Genomic DNA, 14,400 nt, shown 5'->3' with positions numbered 1-14,400 from the left:
CTTTGTGGTCTCATGAAGTTTAGCAATAAAAATAAACACAACTAACATTCACTGAGTCCTGATGAGATGCCACGCAGGCCCGTGGATTAGCTCATTTAATCTGCAGGCAGCCCAGTGAGGTTAGTGCTGTGATATTCCCATTTTATAGTTGAAAAACAGAGGCAAAGAAATTAAGTGTCTTGCTCAAAGTCCCAAAATTAGAATGTTACTTTTACGTGTGAACCCTAAATTGCTTCTTGGTGTGGGTGTTTTATAATGTTTTTAAAAATGTGTATATGTTGTGCCTGCAATCTGTAGTCTTTATAGCATTTGTAATTGTCTGCTATTTATTTTTAGTTTTTTGAGACAGAGTCTCGCTCTGTCATCCACGCTGGAGTGCAGTGGCGTGATCTTGACTCACTGCAACCTCTGCCTCCTGGGTTCAAGCAGTTCTCCTGCCTCAGCCTCCTGAGTAGCTGGGATTACAGGTGCGTGCCATCATGCCCAGCTATTTTTTTTTTTTTTTTTTGTATTATTAGCAGAGATGGGGTTTCATCATGTTGGCCAGGCTGGTCTCAAACTCCTGACCTCAGGTGATCTGCCAGCCTCAGCCTCCCAAAGTGCTGGGATTACAGGCATAAGTCACCCTGCCCGGCCTGTTATTTTTTAAATTTAAATTTATTTTTATTGTTGAAACAGAGTCTTGCTGTGTCACCCAGGCTTGAGGGCAGTGGTGCAATCTCAACTCACTGCAACCGCCACCTCCCAGGTCAAGCAATTCTCTTGCCTCAGCCTCCCAAGTAGCTGGGATTCCAGGCACGCACCACCACGCCCAGCTAACTTTTTTTGTAGTTTTAGTGGAGATGGGGTTTCACCACGTTGGCCAGGCTGGTCTCGAACTTCTGACCTCAAGTGATCTGCCCACCTTGGCCTCCCAAAGTGCTGGGATTACAGGGGTGAGCCACCACACCCAGTCTGTCTGCTGTTATTAACAGAAACTGCCCTCTCTGTAGGAGTGAATTTCTCTAACCAGTCTCTCCTGAGGTTCTTGGATAGATCGTAATTCTTGGCCACCCGGCTTGACGGCGAATTTCACATAGTCAGGCAATAACTTCCCATTTCCAGGCCTACTTGGGTGATGTGGGGGAACCCTGTGCCGGTGTCAGTTTTCTTCGCTGAACCTTTGCGGTGGCTGCTGCTGTGCTGCAGGTGGGCACAGTTGCAAGACAAAGTCAACACCCAAACTGGTTAAACCAACAGCGTCCTGTTGATTCAGAGCTCGTAAAATACAAGAGCCCCCCCAAGCCACTTTATGACGTGCCAGAATCCAGGGGCAGGAGGGAAGCCTGGGGAAGTCACTTTGCAGGGGCCACCTTGAAGCTTAAGCGGGAGCAGAGGTCAAGACTTCACCCGCAGGCCTGAGCCAGGCCCTCAAAGATGACTTTAAAAGCAAGGTGCCTGGTTTGGTTGGAAAACTGCAGGCTGTGCGGTTTGGATTGTCTGCAGTCTCAGAAATGAATGGGAGAAAGGGGGGCTGATGAGGAGGGTGGGTGCAAGCCTGGGAGGCCCACTGGGCTTCCTTAGAGCCTCCCACCCACCCTGGACCTGTCACCCCAATTAGCAGCCATAGGTGATGGAGGTTGCATCAGAGAGCAATAGAGAAGTAGAGCTCAGGAGGGTAATTTGGGCTGCTGTGCGCTGGCTTCAGTTCCTCTTTCAAAAGCTAATTGCTTTGCCTCTGGGTTCTCTGAGGACTGGGGCCTGCCCTGGAGGAGTTCCCCGTCCTCAGGTGGCCTCTTAAGTGTGGAACTTGGCTCTTAAGCAAACGTGCGTGACAAGTCACCCGGAAAGATTGTTAAAATGCAAATGTCTGGCCTCTGCCCGAGAGGTTGGGGCACAGAGGGTGAGGGATATGGCCTGGGTATCTGCATTTTTATCTAGCACCTTCTGACCCTGCTGGGGGAAGATTCTGCTACAGGTGACCTGAGAGCCACACTTTGAGAAACACTGGCAACTGGGGTCAAGAAACCTGGGCCAGGCGTAGTGGCTCATGCCTATGATCCAAGCACTTTGGGAGGGTGAGGCGTGTGGATCGCCTGAGCTCAGGTGTTTGAGATCAGCCTAGGCAACATGGCAACATCCAGTCTCTATTAAAAAAAAAAAAAAAAGAAGAAACCTGGGTTATGGCTCAGGATTCACCGAGAACAGCAGTGACCACAGAGGTGACCTGTGTACACACATGCATATGTTTGGTACATATATGCTAAAATATATAAGACAACAATGTCTATGGCTGGCACATACAGCCTCTCAGAAGCTACAGCTTTTAGTGTTGCTAACCTTGCTGACCCATGTTTATTAAGCCAGACACGCTTTTGATGAACTTGTTTAATCCTTGTAATGACCTGTGAAGTGGGACTGTTAACAGCCCCATTTTACAGATGGGGAGACTGAGGCTCAGAGCTGTGAAAACCCCTACAAGGATCACCCAAGGGGGTGTCCAACACTATAGCCTTAACCAAGACTACGTGCTGCCCTTCACTGAAGCTGAGCTCTGAGCATCTGTCCTCTCCTCTCTAGATGGGATTAATAGTGTCTTCCTTGCTGTAGGGCTACGATTTAAGGGTTTAAACAAATAAAGTGTTTTGAAAATAACTTAGCAAGAAAAAGAGGGGCATTTTTGAAAGTCAACGATCGCAAAGACCATCATGTCTTGAGTTGTTACTGTGTGCTAAGCATGGGCTGTTTTGTCTTATATAGGATATTTTCTCCTATTGTGGTAAAATACACATAAAATTTACCATTTTAGCTATTTTAAAGTATACAATTCAGCGCATGAAGTACATTCACAATATTGTGCAACTACCACTACTCTGTAGTTGCAGAACTTTTTTTTGTTTGTTTTGTTTTTTTTGTTTGTTTTTTTGAGATGAAGTCTTGCTTTGTTGCCCAGCCTGGAGTGTAGTAGCGTGATCTCGGCTCACTGCAACCTCTGCCTCCTGGGTTCAAGCGATTCTCCCACCTCAGCCACCCAAGTAGCCGGGATTACAGGTACATGCTACCAGGCCCAGCCAATTTTTGTATTTTTTAGTAGAGATGGGGTTTAACCATATTGGTCAGGCTGGTCTCGAACTTCTGACCTCAGGTGATCCACCTGCCTCGGCCTCCCAAAGTGCTGGGATTACAGGCCTGAGCCACTGCACCCAGCCAAACTTTATCATTTTTGCTGAGGAAACTGAGGCACAGAGAGCTGCCACTCGAAGGTCACACAGCTAGTAAACTATGAAGACAGAACTTGAACCTGGACAGAGTGACATCAGGCTGAGAAAACCCCATCTGGCCTGCAGAACATTTTTTTATCACCAGAAAAAGAAACGCCTCACATATTAGCAGCCACTGCCCAATTTCCACCCCCAGTGAGCCCTGATCTGCTCTCCGTCTCTCTGCGTTTGCCTGTTCTGGCCGATTGACATAAACGGGATCCTGTGCCATTTGTCCTTTTGTGTCTGGCTCCTTTCACTTCACTTAATGGTTTCAAGGTCCACCCATGTCATGGCGTGGCACCAGCACTTCATTCCTTTTCATGACTGAGTAATATTCTGCATGGATAGACCACGCTTCGTTTATCTGTGTATCCATGCATGACCATTTGGGTTGATATTTGATATTTTACCATCTATGTACTGACTGCGTCCATATAGTCATATGCAGGGTCTTGTACTGCTTGAAGCAGACCCATGAGGGCAGGTACTGTTATGACCTTACAGAGGAGGCATCTGTGACTTAGGTGAAGTGACTTGCCCAGGGTCACAGAGCAGGGATGGCAGATGCAGGACTCAAAACCATGGCTTTCTGACCCCGGAGCCCAAGCAGCAGTTAATGATGTATTCTCTTGCAGCTCCCAGGGCCCTGTATTACCCTGCAGTGATGGTACCACAGATAAAACCTGGCTGTGGCCTCTTGGAATCATTTGAAGATTTTTTTTTTGTTTTTGAGAGGAGTCTCGCTCTGTCGCCAGGCTGGAGTGCAGTGGCGTGATCTCTGCTCACTGTAACCTCCGCCTCCCCGGTTCAAGCAATTCTCCTGCCTCAGCCTCCCGAGTAGCTGGGACTACAGACACATGCCACCACCACGCCCAGATAATTTCTTTTTTTTTTTTTTTTTTTTTGGAGTTTTAGTAGAGACGGGGTTTCACCATGTTGGCCAGGATGATCTTGATTTCCTGACCTTGTGATCCACCTGCCTCGGCCTCCCAAAGTGCTAGGATTACAGGCGTGAGCCACCGCACCTGGCTTGAAGATTTTTTTTTTTTAAGATAAAAACAATGCTGGGGTCCTGACCCTCAGACCATTTAAGTCAGAATCTCTAGAACAGCTGTTCTCAACCAGGGATGATTTTGCACCCCTCTTCCCCAGGGGATATCCAGCCTTGTCTGGAGACAATCTTGGTTGTCACAACTGGGGGGTAGGGTGCTCCTGGCATCTGATAGGTAGAACCCAGGGATGCTGCTAAACATTGTACAATGCCCAGGACACCCCCTGCCTGCTGACAACAAGGAATTATCCAGCTCCAAATGGCAATAGTGTCAAGGTTGAGAAACCTTGCTTTAGAATTGGGCCCTGGGCTAGACACAGTGGCTAATGCCTATAATCCCAACACTTCGGGAGGCCGAGGCAGGCAGATCGCTTGAGCCCAGGAGTTCAAGACAAGCCTGAGTAACATGGCAAAACCCTGCCTCTACAAAAATAAGCACGATGTGGTGGCACACACCTGTAATGCCAGCTACTCGGGAGGCTGAGGTGGGAGGATCACTTGAGCCCAGGAGGCAGAGGCTGCAGTGAGCCATGATGCCACCACTGTACTCCTGCCTGGGTGACAGAGCGAGACCATGTCTCAAAAAAAAAAAGGACGAGGAGGGCCTGGGTGTCAGTATTTTTAACCTCCCATTCCCATTCTAATTGGCCAGGGCTAAACAGAGCTTCTCAAACTTGATAGTGCACAAGAATCACATGGACTCCTTGTAAAACTGCAGATCTGGGCTGGGCAGGTCTGGGGTGGGGCCTGAGGTGTACTGCATGTCTAACAAGCTCTCCAGTGATGCCAACGCCCCTGGCCCGCACTTGGAGTTGTAGTAGTACTAGAATATAGCTAAAGGCGTCCAGGCAGCTGGACTGGACTCTCACTGTTTTCTCTTTTTTCTGTCTCTTTAAATTTTCATTAAAAGAAAAAGTTTTCCTTCAGGTAGGGAGGTAGGAAATGCAGACTTGGCAAAGGTTGAATCTGTTGGTTGCTGAGACTATGAGGCTTTGAAGGGGGAAGCAACGAGGCTGCCGCAGGAAAGAGAGGAGCTGTGTTCACAGCAGCGTGCAGTGATTCACAGCCCAACTGTCCGCGCCAGCCTCCCGCCCAGCACTGAGAGCTTGCAGCCCCTTCCAGTCCCCAGGCCTCCTGGCTGCAAGCCTTGGGCTGGCTTGCCCAGTAGCGATGACTCAGGCTTTCCACCTGTAAAATGGGTGGGATGCTCTCGCCACTGCACCACCCATCCCCGGGGCCAAAAGCCCCCAGCTGCTCCCCAGTTTCATCAAAGGCAGATCTTCAAAGCCTGAACCTGCAGCTGCTGTTCTTGCTGCTAATAAATCTCATTTGTGGCAGCTCAATTAGGAAGTCATCACAAAACTTTGATATTGAAAGAAAGGATTAATAACCCAGCCCATGTGGGAGAGATTAGCAGCTTCTGCGGAGAGGTCTTTGTAATCTATCCTTGTAGCCGGCAGCCCCTGGGGCAGCGCTGGCAGGCGGGTCTCTGGGAACAGAGGGTGCCTGGGCTGAGCTGGGGTTGAGAAAAGCCATCAGGGGATTGGTTTGAGTCACTGCTGGGTGGCACTCTCAAGGTGGAGTGTCTGGAAGCCTCTGGCTGGTGCACGGCGACTCCTGAAATGTTGCCAGGTGCATCGTTGCTCCATTGAGTGGCCCCAGCAGATGCAGGGGGATGCCAGTGGCCCGGAGGCCCAGGCAAGGCAGGAGGGAAGGGTTAGAATTGGGCCGTGGGCCTCACGCGGTTGCTGCCCAGGCTCGCGGATGGGGAGGTCCGCAGGCTCCTGCCATGGAAGGGGCTGGCCCTCTGCCCAGTTCTCTGGGCTTGGGGAGGAATGCCAAGAGCTCAGAGTGACTCACCCCAGGGGGCGGGCCTGGCCTCTTGGCCCACGCTGGAAGGAGAGAGGCCTGAGGAGGTGGGGCCCTGGCTGTGGCTGGGATCTGTTTCTTGCCTGCCCTGGGAAGGTGGCTGGAGCAGGTTTTCATTCTTTTCTGCAGCCTGGCTTCTGGAATAGGTGGCTGGCTAGTTAACCTAAGAGATTGGGCTCTGGAGCTGGAGAAACCTGCTTTTGAGGGTTCAAATCTAAGCTTCACCATGGATCCTTGGCCAAGCGGTGACTTTACTCCTCTTAGCTTTGGTTTTCTCCCCAGTCAAATGCGAATCATTTTAATACTTCCTTCCTCAGAGGGTTGCTATGAGCATTCAACTATAGCATTCTGGTTTAGTGCTCAGCACAGGCCTGTCCTGTTCCTCCATTTTTCATTTATTAAAATATAGATGAGGACATAGATGTAAACAGATGTATTGAGAATACATACTGGGAGATACAGACATATTCATATCCATTCATCCACCCACCCATCCACCCACTCACCCACCCATCTGTCCACCCACCCACCCATCCACACACCCACCCTTCCACCCATCCATCCACCCACCCACCCATCCATCCACCCATCCACCCATCCACCCATCCATTCATCCATCTACCCACCCACCCATCCACTCATCCATCCATCTACCCACCCACCCATCCACCCACCCACCCATCCATCCACCCACCGACCCATCCACTCATCCATCCATCCACCCATCTATCTACCCACCCACCCATCCATTCATCCATCCACCCACCCACCCATCCACTCATCCATCCATCCATCCATCCACCCATCTATCCATCCATCCACCCACCCACCCACCCATCCACCCACCCACCCACCCACCCACCCACCAACTAGTACGTTCTCCTCCTAGGTTCTTGGCACTATTCCTGGTCTAGGCTTACAGCAGTACACAAAGCGAAGCCCCTCCTTCCTGGGCTTATATGCTAGTAGGTTAAAGATGAAAGAAGATAAACCAATACAAGCTACATATAGTGTATCTGAAAGTGAAAAGCTCTATGGAGAAAAGCAAAGTAGGACAGAGAAAGCAAAGGTGACAGAGAATGAGAGAGAGGGACCGGGCTGGGTACTGCTGTTTTAACTCTCGGGAGGGGATGGGGTGGGTTAAAGAAGCCTCCCAGAGGACGTGACAGCTGAGTAGAGACCTGCAAGAAGTGGAGAAGGGAGACATGCAGGTAACTGGGGAGGACAGACACTAGGAAGTGCAGATGCTCAAAGGTAGGAGTGTGCTGAGTATATCTGAGAGACAGAATGTTCTAGAAGTGTGGCTGGAACAGAGTGAATGAAGGAGAGTTCTAGAAAAGGACCCCATGGGTAGATCATGGATGTCTTAAAGACTATGTTAAAGATCATAAATGAATTCCAAAGTCAATATGTCTAAACCCTTCAGGTACTATATCCTAAGCTTAGCATACATGATGCCTTCATGTTTTGGCTGACATCAAATGTACAAAGAAAGGATATACTTTAACAAAGGAAACCTCTTATAAAGAAGTTTATTTGCCCATCCCTTTATAAAAGGATACAGAAAACCAATTCTCATGTACCTGTTCTCCTTATAAGGACAACAGGCAGCCTCTGGCTTCCTGTAAGGAGAACAGGCCTCTGTCCCTTGATTCATGAAAACGAAATGTGTTGTTAGAGGGAAATTAGCTCAAATGACTTAGAGCACTTTCACAAGGCATAACATTTGTACAGTCATTGATTGTCAGGGGTGATGGTTCCACATTTTAGATAACAACAGGTGACACAGGTGGGCAGAGCATGTCATATCTCAGTACCATGAAATCAGACCTCCTCTTTTGAGCAGACATCTCCCCTCATCACAGTGACTTCTCTCTCTTTTGCCTGCAGCCCAGCGATCTGCTCACGAGCTGCCCATGGTTGAAAGACAAGACACAGACAGCTGCCTGGTCTATGGCGGCCAGCAAATGATCCTCACGGGGCAGAACTTTACATCCGAGTCCAAAGTTGTGTTTACTGAGAAGACCACAGGTCAGTGGATTTTTGAGCTCTTTCTCTGTCCCCCAGAATCATGCAAAACTGACCATCTCTTTATTATATACAACTTTGGTTTTGGGGGTAGATCCCACCGTGCAGTTTTATACCCTGCTCTTTTTACTCAGCGTGTCTTCAGGGATTGTGATGGCCATACCATTCACCATTGCATGAATGTGCCATTCTACATTTTAACTCTTCTAGGTCATTTTGATGGAAAATGAGATTATCTCCCACCCTCAATCCTTTTTTTAAAATTACTTTTTTACATAAGGAAGGAAATTTTTAAAACTTTTTGCTGTTATCAAGAAGGGAGGCCAAACAGCACAGTGATAAAGCATGCATACTCTGGCCCTGGATATCTTGGGTTCAAATTCTGGGTTTGTTATCTGCTTGCTTGGTGATCCGAGGCATATTACCTAACCTTTAAAATTTCTTACCCCATAAAGTTGTCATGGAGGTTAAATGAGCTAATACATGTCACGTAATTGTAATAGCGCCAAGTACAGCATAAGCCAATTAATATTGGCTACTTGTATTTTTATTATAAGTAGTTCTGCAGTGAATCAGCTTATACTTCTAGGATTAATTAATCTTGTACATGAATCTATACGTATATCTTTTTAGTTTATTTAGGGTTTATTCCCAGCAGTGGAATTTTGGATAGTCATTCTGAGGACTTTAAATACATATTGCTAAATTACCTTCCAGAAATCTACAAATTGAAGTTGCCATCATGTCAGTCATAGTTTCACCCCCATCCCAGAAATGCCATTTTTTTTAATTAAAAAGGAATCATTGTGGAATTGGTACTTCTTTCTACTTTGCATTTCCTTGCTCTGAGAGGCATAATGTTTTGTTTATTCACCACGTGTATTCTTCCTTTGGTGTACTATCGGTGTCATTTTCAGTGGGTATGTGGTAGAAAAGATGCTGATCTGAAGTAGGAAAATATCAGATTAAGCAATAATTAATGAAACAAATGTGTTGTTAGAAGGGAATTAGCTCAAATAACTTGGGACACTTATTTTGGATACTAGAACCAATTTTCTTTTTCCTTAACAGACATGATTTCAGTAGGTTACTTCAAAGGGGTGTTGATGTTTGTCTATTTGTTTATTGTCCTTAGAACAATCTGAGAATATAACAGGTGAGTTGTCCAGTTGGAGGGGTTGTGCACTGTACAAGGGCACCTCCTCTGAGGGCTGCCATTCAAATTGGGTACATCACCAGTTTACACATTAGTAAGACAGCTTCTGGCAGGGGGAAGCAGACTGTCTTAGGCAAAGAGTGCTTCTTCCAGTCTCGCACAAATCATCCTTCTGGGATGGGCTGGACATGTGACCGGGGTGTGACAACTGCATTCTCACAGTTGGAAGCATAACAAGAGGCAGAATTTATTTTAAAAGGGTTTGATGACGCCTTTGCGAAAAATAACAAAAAAGGTATTAAGTAAGGCTGTGGCAGTGGGGAAGGGAGATGCAGGGATGGGTCGGGAGTGGTTTAGAAGGCAGATGTCACTGAGGTTTGATGGGACGTAGTGGTGTAGAGAGGCATTAAGAACGCAGGTGGCAGGGCCAGCCACCAGGAGGGCTGCTTGCCACCCGGGCAGCTCTGCTGCTTACCGGCAGTGTCACCTGCGGAAACTCTCCATCATCTATCCCCTGAAAAGCAGGGACAGTGACAGTGCCTACCCACAAAGGTAAGGTCTGAATGAATTAGAGCAAGTGGGCTTAGCACCGGAAGTGCTCGGTAAGGGGCAGGGGCTGCTGCTGTTTTTCTGGAGCTGCTGTGGATGGGGAAGGGGAAGAGGTTGAGTGTCGAGATTGTTTTGTTCACGTGGTGCACTTGGCCAGCTGAGATTTAGCACACAGGAGAGGAGGTCTGTGTGGGGATGAGGTTGGGCAGGGAGGACAGGTTTCATTTTGGAAGTGGAAGCGTTGAGTCTCATGTACCCATGGGCCTTCTTGGATGAACCATGATCTCACCTCTGCGGAAAGGCAAGAGATTGGTGGGTACGTGGCCGCGTGGTCTAGACTAAGAAACCAGATCCTGGCTGCAGATGTTGTCATGGGAGCTGTCAGCAATGAGATCTGAGGTGAAGTCCTGGGAATTGGCTCTGACCTCCCAGGATGGCCTCCAGTGGGAGAAGGGGAGGCTTAGAGAACTGAGAGCCACATCCTTTAAATGTGGCAGAGGAGGAGCTGTCACAGCAGGAGGAGGAGAACCAGGGGAGTCTGGTGCCCTGGAGACCAAGGGAAGGAGACTTGGGAAGGGTCAGCAGAGGCAGTGCTATGAAGGTCACAGAGCCCGAGGTCAGCCTGAGAGTCCAGTGAATGGGGGGCCTCTGGTGATTTGAATCACACGCACCCAGGTGGCGGTGAGTTGAGGAGTGAGCTGAGGAGTAGCGTTGCTTGAGGGATCGGAGATGATGAAGGTAAAGTCTGCTCCAGGCAAGAAGACTCTGCACCAGCAGTCCCCAACCTTTTTGGCACCAGGGACCAGTTGCATGGAAGACAGTTCTTTTCAAGGGTTGGGGAGATGGGCTGATGGTTTCAGGATGATTCAAGCACATTACATTTATTGTGTACCTTATTTTTATGATTATTACATTGTAATATACAATAAAATAATTATACAACTCACCATCATGTAGAATCACTGGGAGGCCTGAGCTTGTTTTCCTGCAACTAGTTAGTCCCATCTGGGGGTGACAGGAGACAGTAACGGATGATCAGGCATTAGACTCTCCTAAGGCGGGCACAACCTAGATCCCTCGCAAGCGCAGTTTACAGTAGGGTTCATGCTCCTGTGAGAATGTAATGGCAGGCTCATCTGACAGGAGGCAGCGCTCAGGCGGTAATGCAAGTGATGGGGAGTGGCTGTCAATACAGAGGAAGCTTTGCTCTCTCGCCCGCCACCCACTTACTGCTGTGCGCCTAGTACCGGTCTGTGGTCCGGGATTGAACACCCCTGGTCTATACCACATTTTTAGCCTCAGCATTATTGACAGTTTGGCCCAGATAATGACTTGGCAGGGGCGCTGTCCTGGGCACTGCAGGATGTTCAACAGCATCCCTGACCTCCACCCACGTGACACCAGTAGTGCGGCCCAAGTTGTGACAACCAAAAATGTCTCCAGACCTTGCCAAATTTGCCCTGGGGGGCAATATTGCCACTGGTCAACAACTGCTGGTCTACAGCTTAGAAATTTTCAGGAAAGACAAGGAAAGGAAAAGAGCATGAGGAAAAATCAGAATCAGGGTCACCTTAAGCCTTCCCCTGTGCGTCTCAGCAGTTCAGGCCCAGCATCTGCTTGGCGGAATGCCTGCACAGCTCCCCCGAGCTGTCCTGCAAAGTGGGGTGCAGGGAGGAGGCCTGGCCTCTGCCTGCTTTGCCTTGAGGGGCTGATCCAGCCACACAGGGCTCTGTTGGCTGAGTGGTTTCTATTTACACTGAAACCTTTTTGTTGCTGATGGAACTGTGCAGGAAAGAGTTGGAGGCTGGATCCTACCAAGTTCCTTACGGAGTTAGGAGCCAGCCAGCTTTTAAGCACTCTGGGAGTTTAATTATTCTGAAGCTATCCAAGGGCATCAATTAAGCATTTGTGGAATGAGTGAATGGCATTTATTCTCTAGCTTCTATTCTCTTGGTTTCAGAAGAAATTTCATATTTACCTCTTGAAGGCAGGAAAACACAGAGCCTGTTTCAGCTGTGAAAAGTTGGCTGTTAAGAACAAGAGTAATAATCACAGCTCCTATTATTGGCCACTGTCTGCAGGCAGCCCTGTGCCTGCCACTTTCCGTGTGTGGTCTCATCTAAGCTGGCACCCATGGGAGGCAGACAGTTTAGCTTGGAGAATCCAGGGGACTCGTCCACAGGTGATATTCAGCATTGACCTGTCATTCAACCTCTTTGGGCCTCAGCTTCCCTGTCTGTAAAATGAGATAGTGACAGTCTTTCTTTCCTGGAGTTAAATATGTAAATAAGCAGCATGCACTTAGTGCTCATGGGATGTTCATCGTTATTTTTTGAAGTGGGGTCTAACTATGTTGCCCAGGCTGGCCTTGAACTCTTGGGCAACATAGTGAGTTCAACATAGTGAACTCCAGTGACCTTCCTGCCTCAGCCTCCTATTTGGGATTACAGGCGTGTGCTTTTGTTATTATTTTTATGGTCTTGTGATATTCATTACTCAGGACATAGTCATCATTCAGTTGATACATGCTGCCCCAGGTGCTGGCCTAGGCTGGGAGAGATTTGGGGGGCTGTAACCCACAGCGGTCACCAGCACAGCTCTGAGGTCAGATGGCCTGGGTTCAAATCCCTGATCTGCATTTAGTAGCTGTGTCGTTCTGAGTAAGTTACTTCACCTATCTGGGCTGACATTTCCTCTTTTGTAAGATACAGATGATGATTTACTTCTCTTGGGAGGCAAGATTAAATGCGATTATACAGGTTGGGTGCTTTGCATAGGGCTCAGAACATTGAACATGCTCATTAGATGTTAGCTTTTTTATTATCATCATTATATTTTGGCTGTAGAAAAACAAAGACAAGTAAGACTTTATCTCATGGAACCAAGAGACATTAAAAAACAGTAGTAAGTACTAATAATGAACGTTATTAGTAATTTAGTAATTAGTAATTAGTAGTTCATTAATAATGAACTACGTGCCAGGCCTTATTCTAAGCACTTTGTATGTGCTAACTAATCTGATCCCTCATAAGAGCCCTACAAGATAGACTACTGTTTTCTCAATTTTACTGGTGAGAAACTGAGCACAGAGAAGTTAAGTAACTTAGTGAAGATCACACAGCTGATAAAGGGCAGTGGTGGGATGACCTCAGGCAGCCTGGCTCTAGACCCCACACCTTGGACTCTGCTGTTCTATGCTTAAAAAGCTTAGAACCAGGTTAATTTTGCATGAAGACCCTTCAGCTGCTCTGAGCCACAGGCTTACCCATTTTGTGGTGATAGAGATCCTTGAATTAACCACTTCACCGCTCTGAGCAGCAGTTTGAATTCTCTAGTGTGTTTCTGGCATCAAGAGGATACATTTCTGACCCTTCCATGCCTAACCGAAGAATCCCAGGTGAATGTAGTTCCTGGATTAACGACAAGAGACAATCGGGGGTGTTAGGGACACGGAGGGCTTCTCTGCAGGGGATGTCTGGCTCTGAGGGCTCTGCAGAGAGGGGGCTCGCCTTGCATTTGCTGGTCCTGCTCTTTTGACCCCAAGAGCTCACCTCCCAGCCCGGGACGCCTTCTGCAGGGGGAATCCCTGTTGCTCAACTTCTTTTTTCCAAAACTCATCCCCGTTCCCATCTCCATGGACATTTGGCCAGCAAGGGCTCTGCGGGGCGGGGCGGAACAGTTGAAGTTTTCCAAGGAAGGGGAATCCCAGCTGTTTCTCACATTAAGGAAAGGTGACAGCCTCCTGGGCTAATCTTAGCCCCGAGTTTGGTCATCGGCACCACCAGCTCCAATGTTCTTTTTATAGCTGTCGACTAAAATGGAATTGGCAGTTTCCACTCCAGCAAGATGACAAATTGGAGAGCAGTGGAAAAACAGTAGGAGAGGGGCAGCGTGGTGTTTCTTAAGTTAGAAAAGCTTGGTGTTTTGGAAAATGGCATCTTATTTATAGCAGCAATAATAATAATGATTATTATATTATTTGTATTACTATTTTTGATTATTTTTGTGACTTTCAAGAGCCTGTGTGATCTGGCTCTGCCCATTTCTCTGACCTCAGCTTTTTTGACTCTCTCCCTGCCACTTGGCCATAGCAACACCTGGCTTCACTCTGTCCTCAAACACCCCAAGCCCATTTCTGTCTCAGGACCTTGGCTTTCTCCGTTTGCTCTTAGAATGTTCCTCCACCATTTCTTTTCTTTTCTTTTCTTTTCTTTTCTTTTCTTTTTTTTTGAGACGGAGTTTTGCTCTGTCGCCCAGGCTGGAGTGGCGTGGCGCGAGTGCGCGATCTCGGCTCACTGCAAGCTCCGCCTCCCAGGTTCACGCCATTCTCCTGCCCCAGCCTCCTGAGTAGCTGGGACTATAGGCACCTGCCACGACGCCTGGCTAATTTTTTGTAGTTTGTTTAGTAGAGACGGGGTTTCACCATGTTAGCCAGGATGGTCTCAATCTCCTGACCTCATAATCTGCCTGCCTCGGCCTCCCAAAGTGTTGGGATTACAGGCGCG

At 48.0% G+C, this 14,400-nt stretch overlaps 1 protein-coding gene across 6 annotated transcripts in view; it reads left to right on the top strand.

Annotated features, from left to right (window-relative positions):
- The window catches only part of NFATC2 (nuclear factor of activated T cells 2), a 178,586-nt gene that overhangs the window by 101,186 nt on the left and 63,000 nt on the right, over positions 1-14,400 (top strand). For all 6 annotated transcript variants that reach the window (XM_063802591.1, XM_003317015.7, XM_063802592.1 and 3 more), the window contains exon 6: positions 8,053-8,193. In XM_063802591.1, coding sequence (XP_063658661.1) covers positions 8,053-8,193 — 141 coding nt within the window. The remainder of the gene's footprint in view (positions 1-8,052; positions 8,194-14,400) is intronic.

Source organism: Pan troglodytes, chromosome 21 (genome assembly GCF_028858775.2).
Source record: "Pan troglodytes isolate AG18354 chromosome 21, NHGRI_mPanTro3-v2.0_pri, whole genome shotgun sequence".
Classification (NCBI taxonomy): Eukaryota; Metazoa; Chordata; class Mammalia; order Primates; family Hominidae; genus Pan; species Pan troglodytes.
This window is presented reverse-complemented; position numbering and strand designations above follow the sequence as displayed.